Raw genomic sequence first — 23,928 nt, forward strand, 5'->3', positions numbered from 1 at the left:
CGTTTCTGAGCCCGGTCCTTGGCGACCCCCCCCAGACACTCCACATATTCGCTCCCTCCCAACCCCCCCAACACACTTGTCCCCGGCATTCAGGGTCCCCCATCGCTTGATCGGTTCAAGCGTACTAGGAGCTGGGAGGGGCTAAAACGCAGACTGTTAGAGGGTCCCTAAGGACCCCCCCCAGCTCAATGAGGTTCATCTTTAGCCTTAATAGCTGAAAGATTTTAGAGGTTGGTGGTCAGTCACTCTCCCATTAAACTGGTTTGTTTCAGACACAAGGCCAGGTCGTGCAAAAAATATCAAATAAAATAACAAAATAATCCCCACCTCACTCCCCCCTCCTGGAATTAGACTGAAGGGCAGCAGGTGTGCAGGTGTACTCCTTATTAGGAAACGATGTATCATGTTTGCAGAGATAAACCTGCTAACTGAATCGTCTCCTCTGAAGCTTTGTTGCAGTTGTAATGATATGCATATTTTGACATGTTCATAGCAAACTGGAAGTTTTGGAAGTGTTAGTTACTATCAAAAAGGGAAAGTTTTAAGCAAAACATTTCTGAGGCATATTGTGAATATGTGACCACACTGTGGCAGAAAAACATGAAGACAGGTTTCCTGAGGGTTAGCAATAAGTCTTCATAAATCTTTCTGGAACGTTTCCTACCGCTCACTAAATTTATCACATTTCAGAGATCAGTTTCAGGGGTGGCTATTCATAAGCAGTGATGTGAAACTCTTTGTAAAAAAAAGAGTCCCCTCAATACTGCCTCTGTAGCTGTTATTGTAGGATACCGATATTAAATCCACATTGTTTACAAGTATACATACACTTTATAGTTTGACGTGAAAATAATGGTCTGTTTTCCCAAGCACTGACAGATTGTAAATGATCAGACTGGGACAGCGAGGATTAGAGTAGTTAATGAATGTACATGTATTTATAACAAAGTACATTGAGTGAGTTATATGAAATAACAGATTGTCACACGGCTGTGTTTGTGCAATCATTTGCATTGTGTTCAACCGTAAGCGACATGACTTATTTTGTGTGTGAATTCATGTTAGGACTGAGCAAATCTTCTCCTCCCTGCTCTTGCAGAGATGCTAATGGACTCCACAACAGCTACGGCGGAGCTCGGATGGACGGTGTACCCTACATCAGGGGTGAGTAAGGTTGACGAGTAGGTGGCGGCCAGTCTAAAGCACTACATGTAGTTTATAATTGGATGCCAAAAGACAAGACATGGTGTACTAACGTATTCCCAACAGAAGTGTAAGGAGAACAGAGCCCTGCTTTGAGTTAGGGTTAATAGCTCTGTTATGCACTTAGATCTAATGTATGTATCCATTTTCTTAATTTTAATTTAGTAGTCTAATGTTTAAGTCTGTACAGGAAGAAGCTACTATATGTAACACCTTTCCTCTAGACAGAATTGTCAGGCTAGATCGATTTTGGTGATTCTCTGATTTCGTATTTGTCAGCCCCAGGAAGTTTTGAATGCAAATGAACCTTCGGTTATTAATAAGTGGAAATCAATTGCAATCTCATTTATTAGTGTTCTGCCTATCATTTTTCATTTGTACAACTGTTTACTACTGTCCAGTATTATAACCAGTTTCATGTTATTTGTTGCTTAAAATATCCCCCCAGTTGCAGCTCCCATTTGCCTAGGATATTTGTATTCCTTTTTTCTTTTTCTTTTTTTAACTATTAACATTTTGGCCAGTTTTGTAGTTGGTGTTAGTGGGTGTAAAATGCATGCATAGATTTAATTGGAAGATAAAACTGTTGATCCAGTTTACAGCTTGAGAATCTTGGAGTATTAAAAATGTTAATCATCCAAGCATTTGGCAAACTGCCTGTACTCATTGCTGAAATTTTCTTTGCAGAGACAGAGTGAGAATGTGGGTTCATGTTATACCTAAAGAAGGTGATTGTTTTTGAAATGGTGCTTGCAAAGACACAGACCATGAGCACGAGATTGCAGAGACTCACTGGGCAGATGGCTTGACAGTCTTTCTGAAATATAATACGGATTTACATTCTCTTTACCTGCTGGTGTATCATCAGGAAACTGTAAAGATCATTATATATAATTAATGCAGGATACAATAACTGTGGAGTCCTGCTGCAATCGTGAACATGCATGCAAACAAACACACACACACACACACACACACACACACAGGTTTGTAATTATATCTTTGTGGGGACTCTCCATTCATTTCTATGGGGGAACCTCTAATCCCAACATGATGACCTTAACCCCTACCCAGCCCTAACCTTAACCATAAGTAACCAAACAAAATACAAGACATTGGTCCCCACAATGTCAGAATATCAGATTTTTATTTCATTGTGGGGGACATTTGGTCCCCACAATGTAATATAAACCTAATCCACACACACACACACACACACACACATACACACACACTCACACACACACACCTTTTCCTCCCTCTGACTAGATTTATCACACGCCTTAAAGCTTTAGAGCACCGTTCCTGGGTTGGCTGTTCATGAACAGGAAGTGTCCTTTCAGTATAATGATCTCCTCATTGTTGGCCCTGTACTGTTTTGACAGGGTAGAGAGAAGCAGAGGCATGTTTTTAAAAGGAAGCTGAGGGTTTGCCCTCATAAGGCCCATGTTCATCGACATGAACACCAATCATACTGCAAATGATGCACTAGTTACTCTTCTCTGCTATTAATAAATTCAGAAGATTAGGCAATCCGGAAACCTCATCCTGCTTTGGCCTTGGTTACTGGGCTCCCAGATACATTTGCTGTATGTCAAATAATTTTATGTTCATGGATGTTCGAATAATTTTGGCTTAGTGTGTCTGGTACAAAATAACGGAAGACAAAAACAGAGTCAGTAAAAATGGTCGGGGCTCGAGGTCGCTTTGGTCCAGGAGCTCAGCAAAGTTGGGCTCCCGGCACCTGGTGATCGCCTTCGCACTAAACGTGCTCTGCGTGAGCCAAAATATGTAATTACACTCCGAAGAGTCGTAGAAGCCTTCAAAATTTTGCACAAAGTGAAATACCAGGTGCTGCTGACGGAGCGGGTTTGCGACGCTCATGTCTGCCGGAGTCTCATGCTCTTCCTCGCGCGCTTCATTTATTCGCTTCAGATCCATCTCTAATTTTCTCATCTTTTTTTGTTAAGCAGTGTGGGGCAGCTATATTGGGAAGAGCGCTGTATAAAATCGTATTTCAATGGTGTGATGCTGGAGGGGGGCAGACTGTGTTTTATTTATATCCCCCTGCTGTGCTATGAGAGCGTAGAAAGCTCTCTGAGGCCGACCACAAAGAGCACGACAGGTCCCCGTAGCCCAAGGACGGAGGCCCGCGTCGGATCTCCCCCGGCTCCCCGAGGCTGGGAATGCAGCAGCTGCTCCGCTGCCCAGTCCCGCCGTCACCCCCGCGGGAGAAGCGCCGAGCCCCGACGAGTTCCCACGACTCGCAGCGGGGGCAGCGTAGCTGCGGCAGACTTACTTTGTTTTTCCCTTTTCCTTTTCTTGTTCATTTGGTCAAATTAGAATCAAAAAGCGTTTAGGAGCCCCTTCCAGGGAAGGAGCGCGGACGCTGTACCGAGCAGAGGGGAGCAGGCTCGGCTCTGAAGCCTTCAAACAAAAAAGAAAATATTTACATTTTTAATAATGTTGAAAATCAACAAGCACAGGGGTGTAGTATTATTATTATTATGACTAACAATCGGCGAGAGAGATTTGTAATTACAAGTTAGTTTTTTTGTCTAATTGTTCGGTGGCATGAGGGTTTTCTGGCTGAAATATTTGTGGAGACAACACAACAGTGGCCTTCTGCTGGGGAACATAAAGCCTGCTACTTTGTCCCTTTGACTCATGAAAAGCTTTCATTGCAGTGATATGTGTTCCTTCCATTTGCGACACTGCAGCCCGCTGTTTGTTTTTTTATTGTGGTTCTGTGTGGTAGAGCTAAACTCTGATTGGAGGAGAAATGCATGTCTTGCTTATTGTAACTCCCGGCACCTGATAGGTTAACACTGGGGTTAAGCCCCGCCCCTCTTTGACAGAAGGGTGTCAATCTTTTTCTGCCTTTGAATTTTGAAGGGCTTTTGATGACGGCAAACAAATTCTAGGTATAGCTTAAAATAGTGGTCTGGCAGTCTGTGAGAAATTCTGAGTTAGAGGTAATGATAGAATAATCCCCAAAAAATTGCAGTTTGCAAGCTACTATGTTCTCCACTCAGAAAATGAGCGTAAGTGTTCGGTGTGATGTTGCGAGTTAGTTGTTCCCTCCACAGTATCTCAAGCCTCTAATGGCTTCGCCGCCAATCAGCTTGACCTTGCACCCCGAACCCCAAGGCTGCCCTCTAATGGCCACTCGAGGAGCCGCGTGCTGATGGCGACGGGGCGGTCTGCGTGCTGGTGGCGACGGGGCGGTCTGCGTGCTGATGGAGACGGGGGGGTCTGCGTACTGATGGCGACGGGTCGGTCTGTGTGCTGATGACGACGGGGTGGTCTGTGTGCTGATGACGACGGGGCGGTCTGCGTGCTGATGACGACGGGGCGGTCTGCATGCATTCCTCGCGCTCATGTCGCCTTCCATCTGGGATGCCCTGGCTGCTTTCTGTCAAAACGGCAGCAGCACACTGATAGGCGTCTCCCATCGACGTGGATGGCTTTGCTGCCCTTCGTGTTCCCCGCTACTCCCTTCAATCAGGCCTGCCCCCCCCCCCCCCTGCACTGTGTTTTAATTTAATCTGTCAAATGCGTTTGCCCTCCAGATAGAGGATGCTGCACCTCTTGTCCCTGGCGTCCCATTGTGGCAGTCTTTCTGAAAAGGGAACCTTTCTGCAGGAGCAGATGTGTGACACACACTGGCAGTGACCCCAACTTGTTCATTCATAGTCTCTATTAAGCAGCACGATGCCCCCCCCCCCCCTTAAACTACATCTATTGGTGACAAAGTCTAGTCATTAGCTTTGTATTACATCAAGCAACAGTGTATAACATCGTCAGTAATTTGTTACTGTTTTTATTTGTTTAATATAGCTATTAAAATGTGTTCATTTTTTATAATTCGGCTTATAAGTATAATGTAGAATGTACATGCAGTCGTTGCAGGTTTAATTTGTTAATCTAGTCTTCATTCACAAATTCGTGTTTGATAAAATTACATATGGTCTCTCCTTTATAAGACTTTTTTTTTGCTGCAGATAATTGCTGACCTTTAGTTGATTTAACTGGACAGATTTGCCCAGAAATCATGCTTTTTGCTCATGATTGGCTGCAGAAGATAAGTATAAATATTGCCAGTTGGAAAGACTTATTTTCGTTGCTGTATTTAGGCCTAAAGCCATATTCTTTTTACAAAAAGCTTTTGTCATTTGCCAGGCCTGGTGGAAAAAAATACACACAGGCACATGCACACACACACACACACACACACACACATGGACACACAGACACAGGCACGGACACACACACACACACACACACACACGGACACACACATGGACACACAGACACAGGCACGGACACACACACACACACGGACACACACATGGACACACATGGACAAAGGCACGGACACACACATACACACACACACACGGACACAGGCACACACACACACGGACACAGGCACACACACTCACACACACACACATGGATACAGGCACACACACACACACAGTTTATACATGCAATTTTTTGTTTAATCTCACCACTAATTACGACTGCTGTAACTACTTTCCAGAGCGTTTAATGGCTTTTTAATTCACATACTGTCGCAGCAGTTGTTTCAGAAGCATATCCTCTATGTTCATCACATTCTGCCTAAGCTGCAGCTTTCCTGCAGCCAGAAGTACCAGCAAGGAGTCTCAGTTCTTCCCTTATGCCAGTTTCCAGCTATTTGGACGTAGATACCGAAGACAGTGCCGTGCGCCGTCGTTTTGTGTTTCAGTCAAGATGATTTCCCTATTGTACTAAAATGCTGTTGTGTTTTCGTCTCAGCAGGTACCTATGACACTTAAATACCTCCTTTTCCCGTATGTAAATGTCCATTTGTAAGGAGCATGTTTAAAAAGCTCCGTCAGATCTTAGCACCGTGAAAAGACTGCGCCTGCAATCCGCAGGAGCAGGCCAGGTGCTTGCTTAGCAGAGCTCTCACCGACGTTTGTCTGGCCCACAGTGGGAGGAAGTCAGCGGCTACGATGGCAACATGAACACCATCCGTACCTACCAGGTGTGCAACGTCTACGATAGCAGCCAGAACAACTGGGTGCGCACGAAGTACATCCGCCGGCACGGCGCGCTGCGTGTCCACGTGGAGATGAAGTTCTCCGTGCGAGACTGCGGCAGCATCCCTAACGTGCCGGGCTCCTGCAAGGAGACCTTCAACCTCTACTACTACGAGTCGGACGCAGACTCGGCCACCAAGACCTTCCCGGCCTGGATGGAGAATCCCTGGGTTAAGGTGGACACCATCGCGGCCGACGAGAGCTTCTCGCAGGTCGATCTGGGCGGCCGGGTGATGAAGATCAACACAGAAGTGCGCAGTTTCGGGCCCATGTCCCGCCAAGGCTTCTACCTGGCCTTCCAGGACTACGGCGGCTGCATGTCGCTCATCGCCGTGCGCGTCTTCTACCGCAAGTGCCCCCGCGTCATCCAGAACGGGGCGGTGTTCCAGGAGACCCTGTCCGGGGCAGAGAGTACCTCGCTGGAGGTGGCCCGCGGCGTCTGCATAGCCAACAGCGAGGAGGTGGACGTGCCCATCAAGCTGTACTGCAACGGCGATGGCGAGTGGATGGTTCCCATTGGACGCTGCATGTGCAGGGCCGGCCACGAGCCGATGGAGAACGGCACGGTATGCAGAGGTAAGACCGGCTGAGTGTGTGCCTGTTTGTCCACTCTTCCTGTGAGGGCAATGTTAGCCGAGCAGTATGTGCAGTGTCATGGTGACGCTTTGAGGAACCGTATGCATCCGGCTGGGGGATGCGGGAGTGACCAGCCGCCCCAGGTAAGCGCTAGTGATCCTGAGGCCTGCCCGCTTGACAGGTGCTGAAGACGGGCACAGCTGGATGGAGCGGAACCTTCCGGGTGTAATTCTCCAGGCTTTGAGGGATCATGTGAGACACCAGCGTCGGTGTCCCAGTAGCAATGCCACCCTCCCCACAAAACCAATTTCACAGTGACTGATGCAGTACATTGTACAATTAACGTTATAATTACTGCGCTGTCGCTGTCCTTCGTAGTGACGTCTGAGTTTTCATTCCATTTCAAGTTGCAAAAGAAAGATTGCTTCTTGTCTAATTATAATCACTTCCGAGGACAGCAAACCTCCCCTCGTCCGTGAAGGCCCGTGTGCCTTTTAAACCATAAATTCACCGTTATTAAAAATGACCCTCTCTTTTTTGGAGGTTAAATCCCTGGGGTGCTGCATGTTCAATTTCAGTGTGTTTATATGAGCACAAGTGTCAATTAATTAATCAAACTGTAATTTTAAAAGGCTCACAAATTCATTAGGCTCTGTTGCAGATATTATTCAATATTACATAGAATGCACACTTATCAGAAGGTCCCTGTTTTCAATATCTCGGTTGATCTCACTTGAAGTGAACAGATTATGGAAGTACGAGTTGAGTATTAATTGGTAAATTGCCTGTGGGCTCAGCTGAGATATTTAGATTTTTTTGTATGTTTTCAATTTAATACTGCAGTAAGACTCATATTAAACTGGAGATTTTATTTTTGGCTTCCAGATTTTCTGTGCCAGTTGGTTTCCTTGCCTTACAGCCTCTGCGCTGTTTCGTGTGTTGGGTCTGGCAATACTTCTCATTACCACAAGAAGCAATATAATTTTATTATTATCTAATGATACAATAATAACCCAAACCCAAACGACTTCCATGTGCTTACAGGAACACCAAAGGCAGCATTATAAGGTACATAGTCGCTGTGGTACCACAAAATATGCAAAAGTTTCTGTTTTTTCCCATTGATTTACTTGGTAATAAATAGCTCAATAGGAAACCATGTTCAGTATTTTATTAGATAAAATACTAAAACTTTATAAATCACCTGACAAACATGCTTTCGTTTTCTTCTCCTGAAAAGTGAAGCCTTGACTTTTTATATTCACGTGCAGTGTAGATGGTGCTGCCCCCCAGCCCCCGCCCCCCCCCCCCCACGCTCCCGAGGAGGGGCTCGGACTCCTTTCCCTATGGGGAATTTGCGTGTTCATTGTGTCACATGGGTTTTCACATTCAATTCAGTTCAATTAAATTCTATTTGTATTGTGCGTCTTCACAATATTACATCATCTCAAAGTGCTTTACGTTATCCCTGCCCAAAGCCCCCAGTGAGCAAGCCAGAGGGGACAGTGGCAGAACGCCCTAGAAGGAAGAAATCTTGGGGGGTTCCAGACCCAAAGGGGGAGCCCATCCTCCAGGGGCCGGCAGAGGAAGTCAAATGAACAAGATGGCAAAGTCCTAATTTACACAGTCCAGATTTGAAGGTCTGAATGGGATTCCAGTTTTTATCTGCAGTCCAAGACATGCAGTTAGGTGAATAGATATGTCTAAACGCTTCATTCTTAGATAATTTGATGTTTTTTTGTTTAGTTTTTTTTCTTGTGTAAAATTCCTATTCAGTCAATAAACAGTTTGGAATTCATTATGTAAAGGCTTTCTCTTTGGAGATAATTAGTGAATATGAATAGAAGTTGCTGATTATCTTTCGTAATCTCAAAAGTTTGGGACACTATTGGAGTAAGTTTTATTTAAGATCCTTTTCCAGGTCTAATGAAAAAAAGTTCTAAGTTGTGTTTAATTTATTGCTAATTTACCACTAGATCAGCATTTATCCCCACACATGTAATTAGTGTAATGAAATGTTTGTCTCTTTTTGTGTGAATACAATAACATATCAATAAGCAGTTTTTCTGAATATAATCACGAAATCCTTAAGGGGACCGCCGTCCTGTCCAGGGCGTCCTCTACGTTCTGCTCTCTGCTTCCATGGCGGTGGAAGCTCCAGGCTTGTTGGAGGGATGGATGGGTGGATTATTATGGGATTTCGAAAGACATTCATATGTTTTCACGTCTTATAAACTTGGCACTGAAAGTGTTAAACCCCGGCTTGTTCCTCCAGCCTTATGAAACCCAGCTCTCACCTAATGAAAAAAATTTATCTCGCAAAAGAGTCTGATCGGATTATCCCTGCATGTAAATCAACGCATCGGTGGAGATCAATCCTGGTCAATGATTATTTATTGATTTGCATATTTAACATTTTTAAGACTGAAAATTTGTGAGCATAGCTCATGACCCTATAGAGAAGTGGTTTGATGCTGGATAGATGGATGGATGGAATCAATATCAATGGTCCTGTTTTATCCTATTTGGTACTTTTGATTTAACTCATCGGCCACATGTGACTTTCCTGAGAATATGACTCATACTCCAGTGCAGATGGCAGTGAGAATCGTAGCAGTAACAGAATCCCAATGATGATGGATTTACGGATCAGATTTTACACGTCAGGTTAAATCTGTATTGAATGGATTTGTTGTTGTTACTCATGAACGCAACAAAATGGAGATGATGACATTTAGACAGTCACTCAGCCATGTGCTGTGAAGACTGGCAGTACTTCCGCGGAAATGAGCATTACCTCCTTCCTAATGATTTCATTCACTTATATTTTACATCTCAGTCATGCTTTATCTATTATATTGTCACATCTCTCCACATCGCTAGACACGGAAAGCTGTCTCTGGTATAACTACAAAACCAATTCAATCTAAGATCATTATAATTATACTAAGGACACTGTGCCGAAAATGCAGTTGCAGGTCAGTGAGCAGTAATGTATCTTTGGCTTTGAGTTTCTGAATTTTTTCTGTCCTCTCCAGTGTCTTCATGGGTTTCCTCAGGGTATTTCCGTTTCCTCTAGCAGTCCCAAAAAATATGGCTAGGCAAACGGGTGTGTCTTAATTGCCCATGGTGTGTGTGTGTGTGTGTGTGTGTGTGTGTGTGAGTGTCCTTCCTGTGACGGACTGGAAAGACGTCCTGGGCGCCCTCTGCCTTTAGGCCTGTGTATCCAGAGATGGGCTTCCTCAGATGGGCTTCCTCAGATGGGCTTCCAGAGATGGGCTTGCTGAGATGGACTTGCTAAGATATGCTTCCATATATGGGCTTCATGAAATAGGCTTCCTGAGATGGGCTTCCTGAGATAGGCTTCCTCAGATGGGCTTCATGAAATAGGTGTCCTGAGATGGGCTTCCTGAGATAGGCTTCCTCAGATGGGCTTCATGAAATAGGTGTCCTGGGATGGGCTTCCTGAGATAGGCTTCCTCGGATGGGCTTCATGAAATAGGTGTCCTGAGATGGGCTTCCTGAGATAGGCTTCCTCAGATGGGCTTCATGAAATAGGTGACCTGGGATGGGCTTCCTGAGATAGGCTTCTTCGGATGGGCTTCCAGGTGGGCTTCCTCAGATGGGCTTCATGACGTAGGCTTCCAGGCTTGCCCAAGTGCTGGTTTAACGATTATGGAACATTAATGGATGGTTCCACATAAACGCTAATAGAAATTGTTTTCTTCATAGTGTGTTTCCCTGGCCGGAAAAATCATACCACATTGATTGTGTTCCATAACATTTGGTCAGTGTCCAACCGAAGAACTTTGTCTCTATGCTTCAATACATCTGTGTCTGTGGTAAGTACAGATTAAGGAGTCAAAGCCACCGAGTCTAAGTGTCAATGCAGTACCTGGAATGACTCCTTGCTACCCGGGGTCAGCATCTTGGTGCGACTTGCCAGTTACAATGATTGCACAAGATGTTTCCCGATGTCTTGGCGATGATAAGAGGATGAGGTGCTGTTCCTGAGAGCAGGACTGGGAGTGCAAACCAGCTGCTTCACTAACGTGTAATTCAACCATCAATCTCCAGCCTGGCACTTTGAATGTACAACAGTCAGCAGGTATCAGGCCAGACATGATTTCAGGGCTGGATCTACCTTTGCAGGGGCCCTAAGCAGGCGAGGGGGGGTTCCTTTTGTAGATTGTGGGTCCCCTTTAGTAGACTTCCCTGATTGTGGGGTGGGGTTCATCCTTAGTACATTTCACCAACCAGGGACTTTGTCTGGTCCCCCTTGTGCCGATCGTACTCTAGGCAGCTGTCCAGTTTGCCTTTGCTTAGATCCAACCCTCCATGTTTGAATGAAATGAAGTAACTGTCCAGCGTAGTACACAAATGGTTGGGTGCAGTTAGCTGTGAGATTTACAGGCTTGGGTGTGTGAGTTACGGGAGCGCAAGTGGTCAACGGCTGGATTTTGTTTCAATGCGACATCTGTATTCCAAACTGCTGATGCAGAGTGGCAGGGAGTGCAGAGTCTATCCCAAGAGGAGCAGGGGTCGTAGGGGATGGGATGCCCGTCCATTGCATGGCACAGACACCATCAATCACACGGGAAGGAAAAATTCAACCGTTCACCTAAGCGCCTGTTGTTGGGCTGCTGAAGGAAACGCGCACACTCCTGGAGAGTGTGAACTTCGGAGGTGTGAGCAAGCGTGCTACACTCTGCGCCACCGATGTAACAAAACCGAAGGAATCAACAATGGCTATGACAATCTGTTGAATTATTTGCAGCATTTTATGCACGGCCCACTCTCTCCAGTCCCCGTGTCTCCTATCTCTGGATGCCCATAAGAACGTGGTGCCCCAAACCACACGTTCAGTCGGTTTCAAAAATCGAGGTCAGCGTCGTCGAGACGCCAAACGGTCCCGTTCATTTTTCGGGAAATGGGGTCGCCTGATAAACGGATGGATTATGCGTGACTCTCGAGCCACGTGCCCCCGTCTGCTCTGCTTCAAACGGAAGATGATAAGAATAGGAAAAGGCACCAGAGATGAGAGAGACTGCAGACGGGGAGACGGGCGGCTCTTTAGCACCCAGAGCTGCTCAAACTGGGAAACCAGGTTAATCGGCAGCGAGACACAGACATGCATCCTAATGAAATGCAGTCAGAATGGGTTCTGTTGATGTTTGCTAATGACAGAGCAGTGACACTGCTACCCATAAACAGACTCATTGTGCACTACACAGGAGCTGTGAATGTAGCTGTAGGTCTTATCCAGCGTGTGCTTTGGCCGTCATGGCAACCAAGTCGGTCACATGGTAACCTTATAATGCCCACTGTTAAAATGACTGACCATGCCCCCCTTTGTGCGTTTGGTTCCTGCATCATATGATAAAACTCTCCATGGTTTTGAGGTTGGCTGTTTGAGAGGCCTTAACCTGGCGCTTTCCTCTTTGGCTAAAAACCCGATGGGCTCCCAGAAGTCACTCTGCCTGCTTGTGTGCCCATGGCCACCAGGGGGCTCGGACCTTTACCTTATCTGAAGCTTGCTGAGAAGCACCTCTGCTTGAAAAGTACATGGGCTTGGGATGGTGGGGTGGGGTGGGGGGGGGGGGCAGATGACGTTTCCTGCGGGGCGAGCTGAGAGGGCCCCAGCGATCAGCCTCTCTTCACTTCATCCCTCACACCACAGCCGCCCCTCCTCCCCCCCCAGCTGAAAATGACTACCTGCTTTCATGCACCTCTTCTGATTTATGTCCTGTTAAGGTGCTCAGCCCCAGGAAGGGGGGGTTGCGAGGCTGTACATCTCGCTCTAGTTGAGGTAAAGTCCTGGCATCCATCAGAACAGACATGTGGCTTGTAGGGAAATTATTCCCAGTGATCAGCTTCTTAAGATCGACCCCCCCTACATGACAAATACTCTGCTTCTGTTCCTGTCCATGTTGTTCTCTTCGGGATTATGCACATTCTACGCAGCGTCCAGTTGATTTAATACAAGGGGAATTTGGTGATTGCACATAATGTTATCCATGGATAATAAAGACAGGAATGGGGACATTGGAGGGGCATGGGTGCCCTTGGCAGATTCAGGGGGCCCTGAATTTTACAGGGTGGTGGGGGGGGGGGGGGGCACATTTTCTAGCTATGCCCCTGCCCAGCCCCCCAGTCTCACAGCAAACTCAGAAACATGCTTCATGATATCTGGTCCGCAAAGTATTCTGTAGACCGTAGAAAGAGTCACTAACAGTCAGAATATCTGAGGAGCAGAGGTGGGTCATTCAGGTCCAGAGAGTAAAAGTCCAGACTGAGATTTAGTTTCAACCATCCAGTAGAGTACTCTGTGACTGTGACTCTTTATACTCAACTGGTTGGTTGAAACTAAATCTCGGTCTGGATTTGTACATTATGGTCCTGAACTATCCAACTGTTATAACAGTTTTTTTTTTTTAATTAATGAGCCACTACCATTTATAAGTGGCAAAAGGGAGCCTTATTGTAAAATGGTGCCAAAACATTTTTACTCTCCGGACCTAAATTACCCACCTCTGCTTGGGGTTTTAAGCTCAATGCAACAAAAATACTATTTTGTCTGTCATGCCTTCCTTTCTTTTCCAGAGAGAAAGCACACAGTCCCTCTTCCTATTGCTCTCTGTCCCCCCCCCCCCCTTTAATGCACACTGATGATTTCTTTAATAGGCTTTTTGTCCCCTCAAGCCTCAGGGACTTATCTGATAAGCCACTGCAGTAAAATTATAGTTTAATCTCACCCTAAAAAAACAGGCCTGTACAGCATGCATAGTGCTGAGTGCCACGTGAGCCCCCATCACATCCCAGTTCTGTGCCCCTGACCCCCCCCCCCCCATCTCTCTACTGGATGAGTGAATGGAACATGAGTGATGCATGGATGCTCGATTATGCGACATTGAAATGCTTGGTTGGTGGTTATACCGAAGGCAGTTTATCTTACATTTCTCGCGGAGATGTGGAGCAGTGGTCTCCTCCCTGAACTCGAACCGTCACTCTTCAGATGAGCCAGAGATGGCCATCGGTTGAAGCATAAATTAGGCTGCCTTTTGGATATTACGCTTCCAGTCTTTGACATATTAACCCTAATTACGTTAATTTGATGTCTTTTATTCTGACATGTTCAGTACTCTCTGGTGGTCACATGACAACATTTAAAGGACTGACTGGAGAATGACGGTAATGGCAATGATTTGGTCCCTACCAGTGTTGAAACCAAACCAACGCCCTTGATTTGTGATGTAGCCTTTAATACATCTATCATCAGGTCTAGTTTTCAGTCATAGTAATTATACTGCATTCCTTACTAATGATTGAATTCTAGCTGTAAGGATGCTGTAAGCTGGCTGGTGTTTGCAGACTGTGGCTGGCATGAGGCGCGATGTGCGGGGTGTGATTCCGTGAGGGCATCCTGCGTGCCGCGCCACCGTGCCGCGCATACGGATTGGCCTGCACCTCTGCTGAGGAATGAAAAGGACGCAGTGTAGTGGAATCGGCATCGAGCGATGGCCGACCGTGCCGCATGCATCCTCCCACTTGATGGGATGCAGGTGTCCTGTTGTCATCAGTGGGGTGGGGGGGCTGATTAAAGTCTGGGTGGGACTTTCCTCCACGGCCATCAGTCTGCGGCAGGCAGGCACCATGAGCGCGCCGGGACGGATCTGTGGCCTCCTGCCGGAGTCTCCCAGGTTGCCTGTCATGCAGCCCCCTTGGTGATCAGGTTAGAAAGTGCAGTTACCGTTAAGCATGAGGCAATGAGCAAGTGCGCGGCTGCCAGTCACAGCCAGAGATGTGCGACTCGTGGTCTTTATCATGGTGGGACCGAGGCGTGTAGGCACTGCGGGGGAGGGGCAGGTGGGACATGTACCCCCCAACATTTTATTTGGCTTTATTTGTCCCACCCAAAAAATATGTTTTGTCCCCCCCTATATCAGGGGCCCCCCTACGATGCTGACATTGATTTATTTTGAAACAGACGGAACGGGTGTGGAGCCTGTAGTCATAGGCATCCAGAAACAGCAGGTGCGGCCAGGGATGAAGGGATGTACCAAGTTTTGGGGTAGCTTTGTACAAGGCTGGCACCCCTGCATTCTGCCCCCCCCTTGGTCGCTGGATGGGCTCGGCTGGTTTTCAAGTCATTCCAAAGATTTTGACTTGGCCACTCCAGAAGATCCACCTTTCTGTCTGGCAGCCCAGGCATTATGCTTTGGGTTGTTGTCCTGTTGAAGTTTGAATTTCTAACCCACTTTCAGTCTTTCTGATGATGTCATCAGGCTCCTCCCCAGAATCTCCCTCTGTTTGGTTCTGCCCATCCTTCCCTGTCTCTGCGGATGAGGAACATCCCCATAACGTTACACACCCACCGTCCTGCCTCACAGCCGCTTTGGAGATGGCCTGTGTGGTATTGTCTCCACATGCAGTGTAAGGCATTTATCTGACCACAAAACCTTCTAAAACTTTGTTGCAGGTGTTTCTCGGCAAACTATAGTCAGGACTCCTGATGGACCTTTCTGGGAAATGGCTCTAACAACATCTGCCTGTACAGGCTTGATGTAAGCAGTATCTTTTGATATTGTTGTATTATGCACATCTTGTCGTCTTTTGGCCCTAAGGCTCTGTAGGTCAAGGCTCTGTAGGATTCCCGGTGGCCTCTCTGACCAATTTTCTTCTCCCACACTCACTCAGGGTTAATGGCCCCCTAGCTCTGCAGTCTGCGGGTGGTACGCTTTTGCACTTCCTACTTTTTGAGGATCAACTTCACAAGCGTCTTCAAAGCCTTAGGAATTGTGTTACATCCTTCACCAGATTTGTACCTTCCCACAGCTTTTCCACAGACTTGTTTTAGAAGATCTGTGAAACCATACTGCTGTCTTTATGCATGACTGCATTTGCAATCTGAAGGACCACAGTAAACAGCTGCTTTTAAGTTAACTGCAGTGATTCCACACAGGTGTTGAGCAATTAAGTTAATATGTGATCATGAAGGCAGTTGAAGAGCAACTTTCCTAAACTCAGTCCATGTTGTGGTTTTGGGAAACAGAACTGACTCAGTCCTTCAATGTCACGCCGTGGCATGACACAGGCGGGCAAACAGGCTGGATGATCCACTGACGGCTCTGAGCCAAAAAACGTTTATTAGAGGAACTAAATTACTGGAAAAGTCACAAAATAACACCACAAGGGGTCATAACTAAATGCTACAAACAGAACCATAGATACATCTACAATGGGAACCGGGCAATGCAAGGAACAGAACCCCAGAAACAGATCAAGTAACAACACAGAGTAAGATTAACACAATGACTCACTCAGGAATAGAAGACAGGCAAAGCACTTAAATACACGAGGCAGGTGAACTATAACAGAATCAACCAATCAAAAGGGACACAGGTTAACAAGAAACAGGTGGAATCAGTAACCCTAATGAACACAGAAAAAGGGAATCATAACAAATTCTAAGGGAAAACAACACTAAGAGAAATCAACACAACTGAAATAGAACATAACCAAGACAGGGGAAGAGAGCCATAAGCAATAGAAATTAATGAGTGATAAGCAACATCAAACTCTAAGGATAAATCAATAATCAGTAAACAACAGCTGAGGCTGGTCAGAGGGTGGTCTCAAACCCACAACCACCACTGAGGTGGGGAATGGTGGCCAACCGCTTAGCCCGTTAAGGCCCATGGCAGCCCAGGGAGCAAGCGCACATACTACGGACTACAGGCTACATGACAAAGGAGGGAACAGGATGGCCAGCGACACCTGCTGGCCAAATAGGGACAGGGCCACAAACTGACCCTGATGTTGCTTCTAGGTCCTCCACAATGTACGAAAAAGGCATTCTGCATGGGGGGGGGGCAATATCTTGGGTGTCTGGTTTACGTTTCTGCCGTCCTGCTGTGTGCCTCTCGGAGAGCGACTGAGACGGAGAGGCTGGCAGACCTGGGCGGCCCCTCTTAGCCCATAGCTGTGTGCATTTTCCCAGATAACTTTCAAAGCCCCTTCAGCTGCAGATGATTCACACTCTTGGCAGCAGGTTTATCTGTGTTCTTAGGGTAATACCCCAGACGCTGCACCAGATTCGCTTGTGGTCAGAGCGCATTTGTTTTCCATCATCCTTCCCATGTTTCCCAAAGTCCTTGCTATTTATTATTAATTTTTTGTTTTGATTTTTCCTCCCTGCGGAATGCTGCTTAGCTCCGATCTACCACTGAGCGGTAAGTGACACAGCTGTGACTCCGCAGCCTGAACTGGCCCTATCTCCTTCCTGCTGCCCAGGACCGGCGACTCTCTCCGATTAATGTGCCTTGCCGCCCCGGGAGGGGGCATTAGCTTTACTGGCCATGGGTGTGAGGTAACACTCCCCACTTTGGCCGGTTTTCTCCCACTCGGCGGGAGAGAGACTCAGCAGATTAGACTGTGATCAGAAGGGCGCTGGTTTGAATCCCGTCCTCTGCAGAATAGTCACATTTTCGTCAGGCCCTTGAACGAGGCCCTTAACCTTAATGCCCCAAGGGTGCCGGAGAAATGGCCTGACCCTGTGCTCACACCCACAGCTCAAAGCAGAGCATGATGGGATATGCAAAACAGAAGTAGACCACTGTAATCATGCAAATGACAGAACATCGTTTCATCCTTAAATTTAAGACAGTTGGCGTTCAGGTGGGCCCGAGTTCTCAAAGGTAGCCGTGTCTTACTGGGTTCTGCACTAAACATGATGCAGCTAATTCGGGCACTGGGGAGCAGCGCTTAGTTACCACAGGGGGGATTATAAAAGGCTGAAGAGCGCGGCTGCCGTGTTGGGGGAGGGGCGCACAGCGGCGTTCCGGCCCGGAATCGCTCTGACGGCTCCCTCATTGTGACGATTCTGCTCACCAGTGTCCAGTGTGTATTGATTCTGGCAGCCTTTCAACTCCACCGTGGATAATGAGCCAGTTCCCCGTTTACTCTCTCATATCGACCAGCAGAGCACACGCACCCGGTGAACACGGTGTGTGTGTGTGTGTGTGTGTGTGTGTGTGTGTGTGTGTGAGCGGGTTTACCTATCCTTATGGGGACATAATGTCCCCATAACGTGATAAATATCCGTTTTTTTTCCCTTATGGGGACCGGTTTCCTGGTCCCCATAAGGGAAAACTCTATTTTATAAACATCGGTGACTAAAAATGCAAAAACTCTTATATTTTGTTAGGTTACTTATGGTTATGGTTAGGGCAGGGTAGGGGTTAAGGCTGTCATAGTTAGCGTTAGCATTTTTCCCATTGAAATGAATGAGCGGTCCCCATAAGGATATGTTTACCCTACGTGTGTGTGTGTGTGTGTGTGTTTGAGTGTGTGTGTGTTTGTTTGTGTGTGTGCACCAAAACGTTTCTCTGGATTCCTTTCATACTCTTTAATAGACACAGCAGCTTACAGGTTTTTCTTTATAGCGAAACAAAAATGTATCTTTTACACAGGATCTAGCAGAAGAACTGGCAGCAAAAAAATGTAAGCATGACTCTTTGCAGGCCTTAGGGAGGCATTCAAGGCTTATCCATCTTCCACAGCACTTATACAGTGAGGGTCATGGGGAGTTTGGCGCCTATCCCAGGATGCACTGGGAACAGGGCAGGAAACACCCCAAGCTGCCGTCGTCCATCACAGACACACACAGCCAATCAAGCGGCTTAGAAACAGCAAACTACAGTAGATCAAACAGACATGAACCAGGGATCCCAGTCAGATGGAAAGCCTGCAGGTTTGAGGTTCGAGTATCCGTCACTGATCCACCAGGTACAATATACGTCCCTGTTAAACACTTGGTCAGAGTTATATGTACTTTGTACAACTGAGCAACAATACATTATGTGAAGGAGTTCAAGGTGGTTGTTTAAAGTGCAGTGTGTCCATCACTGTTAATGAGGGCCACAGCTCTGGGCAAAAAGCTGTTGGCATACCTTGTTATGCAGGCCTTGATGGTCTAGAGTCCATAATACTTTAATAATCATTATCATCATATTCAGGGTTGCCAACTTCAGCTGGCTGGAGTGAGATTTTCAGTTCAGACAAATCTGCATACACATGCATACGCATATACATGTATGTACCAGTTTTATTACCTCATAAGTAGTCTGTAGGGTTTGCAAACTGTCCCACCGCCTTTGATGTAGCTAATTTTAGGTTTATAATGGAATAATACAAATTTGCTGTAGGATTTCTTGTGTGAGTGTGAGAGCCTGAAAGCGTGAGCGTCACGCCAGATGCGTGAGAGCTGGCATTCCTGCGTATTGCTCTTTCTGTTATGTTTGTTGGCATTTTTCAATGCCAGCCGTGGAACAGGCTCATCTGGCACGTGGCCAGTGTGGTTCCTGTACGCAGGAAGTCAGGGACTCGTCCTACGCTGTAACATTTGCAGTGTAATGTCCTGCACTGCTTGTGAATGAGCCCCCCGGTCACCTCCACTGCGACGAGTATGATAGAGGGAGTGGAGAGGAGCGTGCAGTGTTTCGTCCTTTTTCTCGCCGGGACACAATGAGGTCCATTGCCCCCCCCCCCGCCAGCTGTTGGGACCCTGGATGCTCGTGTGTGGGTCAGTCCTGTGTTGAAAGGCGGCCCGACCCACACGCCGCAGAACCTGCCAGCTAATTAGCCCCCGCATTACACGGCCGGCAGGTCCTCCTCGTAATTAGGCCTTCCGCACAGTCCTCTTCTGCACGGCCGTTTGTGACAAATTAAGGCCAAAAAAAGCAGGGCTCTGAAGTTCTTCTTGAGTATGAAACAGTCGACGCCATAAGACCGTGGATGGCATTGTTATGGAAATCGTTTGGAGCGAAGGCATTCACCGGAGAGCATTGTGATAAATTAAGTATTGTATTAAAGACTTTCTGTTGAAAAACTGCCGCTCGTCGAGAACTAAGCAAGCGTTTGACTGCCGCACATAGCATGGCCCATTACCCTTGTGTTAACAAACCGCCTGCCAAAGGTTCATGTATTTAAATGCAGAACGTATATAACGTGTCAATCCATCACGAGGAGACCTGCTCCATTGTCTTTCCATGAATGGCCCCCTCTCTCTCTCTCTCTCTCTCTCGCTCTCGCCCTCTCCCTCCCCAGTCTGCACAAGAGAGATACTCCTCCCACACACAAACAGACCACCAGCCTTGACCGTCCCCTGTCCTTAAACAATCCCAGCCTTTCTGGTTGGTTGTCCTCTGGCATCACAGCCTCGCTCAGATGGACCCACATGGCTTGTCCTCTTCCTCGTGGGATTGACAGCAGGGACCCACTGCCAGAAGTGGACATTTCAGGTCCAAGAAGTAAAAATCCCAACCCTGATTCTGTTTCAGCCAACCAGCTGGGTATAAAGGGTCAGAGTCACAGAGCACTCCAATGATTGGTTGAAACAAAATCCTGGTCTGGATTTTTACTTTCTGGACTTGAGAGTTCCACCTCTGTCCACTGCACCAAGTCGACTATCACTTGTCGGTTGCAGATATTCTCCCCAGCGAGCTGTACTTGGAGTTCTTGCCCCACCCCTCCCTGCTGCCCCCGTCCCAGTCCCCGCCTCAGGACCAGTGCCCACCAAAGTGCTGCCAGTGGGCCCCATCTGTCCGGCGTGGGCTCGCGGGCCGCTGGCTCCACACAAAGCTGAGGAACCCGGGTCTCTGATTTGTTGAGGATTCAGGCAGTGCTTAGACAGCTACTGCTGAGTGTATCAGGGGTGTTTTGGACAGGCAGAGGGAGGGTGGGTGGTTGGTGGGACACGTCCCAAAGATGGGCAGATGAAGCATTCAGGACAACCATATAGCGAACCCACCACGTTGCTGCGGCCCCCGTAGAGGAGAAAAGCAAATCTGTCAGTCTGTACACTTTCCATAGACGCCTGTCCAGTGGGGAGGCGGCGAGCCTGGGGCCTATCAGGGTCTATTCAGAGCCTGTCACTCCACCAGCGGATGGCGTTCCGGTGTGCGGCGCTGCGGATTAGCGTCACAGACCGGCACGCGAACCGGCCTGCTCGTGATTTGCGCCCGGAGCCCATGCATTGTCCATTTGCACGTGTAGCGTGCTGCACACGGCGAACGCCATCAGCAGGCCCAGCGCTCCGTCTTTGGCCAGCGTTCGTGGGAAAGGCTGTACTGGGCCTCCGAGGAGAATGCTGGGCCGGAGGGGAGTTAACAGCTAGCTGTTCAAACTTTGTGGACTGTTTCCATGGTGATCTGCTCATCCCTCTTGCCACCCCCCACCCCCCCACAACCTGACAGAGTACTACATTTTCCTGGTCCCCGGGGCTTGGTTCTAACAGCCTGTGCTATTCAATTTGCATTGATTACAGGGAATCAAAGGAGGTTCCGTTCCTCCCCCCCCCCCCCCCCACTCCTAACTGGCAACGGGAGTCGACCTTCTGCTCATCTGCATATTTCACAAGGAGACCGCACGACATGGAAAGGTCATCCATACACGCGTTCCCCTTCGCTCGGAAAGCGATGATGGCTTAGTCATGTTGCCGGATCGTCTCGTTACGGGATGGAAATGAAAATAAAGCAAACTATTGCCTTCATTAGCAAATGAAACTGTGTTTCAGTCTTTGATGCGTTAATCTGACTACAAAGCAGCAAAAAGAATATCCATCAGTAATTAAAATCAAAGAAGGATTTCTGCCAAAGCAATTTAGGTGAAATACTCTGCCCATGGGACCAACATCAATTCTTTTACTAGGATTTTAACTGGAAGATGATCTATTAAGTGTGAATATCGCATTTCGAATGGTCCCCTTTGGGTAAAATACTGATCAGCTAAAACAAACGGTAGAAATACATTCTTACGCTGGTAATATGCAAAGATCTAGGCCATGAAAACATGTTTTTACCTGCTTGCTTGTCTGTGTTTTCCGCATGTTCACCGTGTGCCGGAGCGTGCTTGGTACCACGCCTCGAATACGGTGTCTTTTTTGCCTGTTTTGAAAAGAAAGAGGAAAGATTTTATACCTGGAATCCCAGCGGCAGGGCCGGATTCGATAGGTTAGAGTTGATTTAATCTGTAATAAATTCACACCGGGGGGGGGGGGGGGGAGCTGGAATGTGGGACAGGGCTGAAGAAGGTCTGGGCTCCTGGCTTTTGCTCCTAGCCCCCCCCCCCCAAAGATCTCCATGGCAGCTCTGGTCTGATTTGCTTCACGTCTGGTGCTTGCAGGCCTTTCCCCAGCTTGGATAAATACTTTGTCGCAGTTTATTAAGGGTGGAAATAGAGGCAGTGGTGGGGGCACAGTCCTCACATCGAGCCCCCGGAAAGCAAGCATCCGCCGTGATAGCGACAGGACCCCCCCGGAGTCACAGTGGGAGATTGATTGGCTCCTTGAGCTGGAGAATCAGATCGGAAGTCATGGGGCAGGTGTCTGTTTTTGGGTAAATATGGGGTGGTTGTACTGGTTGTACTGGTGCTTTTCTGACTAGTAGTTTTTTTGTTTCTGGATGATTCCCCACCCCATGCCAGGAAACCACTGTACAGTAATGCACCTTGTGCATCATGCCAGTGAAGTACGCCATTCCAGTTAAAGTGTTCTAGGGGGACGACAAGGTAGGTTTATTTATAAAGACAGATGATAAAAGTTGAAGGTGCATAAGATAAGGTAGAAATATAAAGAATGCAAAGGTGCGGTCCAACCATTCTCCCGTCCGTGTCGCCTGTCCGCATGGGAGGTGCTCTCTGGCATCTGGGGGCTTCGTCAGGACCGGTGGAATGGCGGAGGGCTGAATGTGGAGGTCAGCGTCTTCGTCTCTGTCACCACAAGAGGCGTGTCCTGTCGTGCGGAGGCTCAGAGGAACCTGGGAAGCATCCTGCTTCAGCGGCGTCCTGAAGGACATCATCTCCCGCATCTGCTGGACCTCAGCATCCTGCCTCAGCGGCGTCCTGAAGGACACCATCACCCGCATCTGCTGGACCTCAGCATCCTGCCTCAGCGGCGTCTTGAAGGACACCATCACTCGCATCTGCTGGACCTCAGCATCCTGCTTCAGCGGCGTCCTGAAGGACATCATCTCCCGCATCTGCTGGACCTCAGCATCCTGCCTCAGCGGCGTCCTGAAGGACACCATCACCCGCATCTGCTGGACCTCAGCATCCTGCCTCAGCGGCGTCCTGAAGGACACCATCACTCACATCTGCTGGACCTCAGCATCCTGCCTCAGCGGCGTCCTGAAGGACACCATCACCCGCATCTGCTGGACCTCAGCATCCTGCCTCAGCGACGTCCTGAAGGACACCATCACCCGCATCTGCTGGACCTCAGCATCCTGTTTTGATGTAGCCTCTCAGTTCTTACTAGGTTTGGAAAAAAAAATTAGAAACCTGTAATAATACACTAATACAATAAAAGTAACATTGTACCTTTTATTATACCTGTGAATTTAACTCCTGAATGTGCGGCTCCACTTTTCTCAACATTCTCTGTGCTCATTCCTCTGGCATGCAGCCTTGAAGAGGCTCATTGTCACATTTTTAACACGCAGGCCTGCAGTCTGACTGCTGGCGTGTCACAGGCCTGTGCTCTGGCACCTGTGCTCAGCCTGCAAATGGGACTTTAGGATCCCACTGTTTTTCACGGATGTGCTCCTCATGCTTAGCTGTGTGACGTAGAGACTCCCTCTTCTGTAATCATTTTAAAATGGAAGAGAACATTTTCAAAATTTGCTCAGTCCATGGGAAACATTTTCGAGACAATTTTTATGGACTGAGGGATTTTTGGAAATTTAACAGATGTTTCTTGTTGGATTACATGAGCACTGAGTGAGTTTTGGTTCCCCGTACCGTGACATATGAGGAGGAAGCCTGACTTCAGGTCACTGGCTGTCTCATCTTCAAAACAACAAAAAATTGACTGTGTGGGTTTTGGGAATTCCCTTTTCGGTTGCCGACAGGACCAGTCACAGTGACTTTCTCCTGCCCTCCGACTGTCTCAAGCAGACAATCTAAGAGTGCCCACAATTTATCAGCGCCCAAGAATTCTTCAGAAGAAGGTGGAACAGTGAAGTTTTCAAGCCGCTCATAGCGTTCCAGTGGGATTTTAGCA

General features: G+C 47.6%; 1 protein-coding gene across 4 annotated transcripts in view; it reads left to right on the forward strand.

The window, feature by feature from the left end:
- ephb2a (eph receptor B2a) overlaps positions 1-23,928 on the forward strand; it is a 94,703-nt gene that overhangs the window by 36,969 nt on the left and 33,806 nt on the right. For all 4 annotated transcript variants that reach the window (XM_023841410.2, XM_023841414.2, XM_023841411.2 and 1 more), the window contains exons 2-3: positions 1,100-1,164; positions 6,185-6,869. In XM_023841410.2, coding sequence (XP_023697178.2) covers positions 1,100-1,164; positions 6,185-6,869 — 750 coding nt within the window. The remainder of the gene's footprint in view (positions 1-1,099; positions 1,165-6,184; positions 6,870-23,928) is intronic.

Source organism: Paramormyrops kingsleyae, chromosome 6 (genome assembly GCF_048594095.1).
Source record: "Paramormyrops kingsleyae isolate MSU_618 chromosome 6, PKINGS_0.4, whole genome shotgun sequence".
In the NCBI taxonomy this organism is placed as follows: Eukaryota; Metazoa; Chordata; class Actinopteri; order Osteoglossiformes; family Mormyridae; genus Paramormyrops; species Paramormyrops kingsleyae.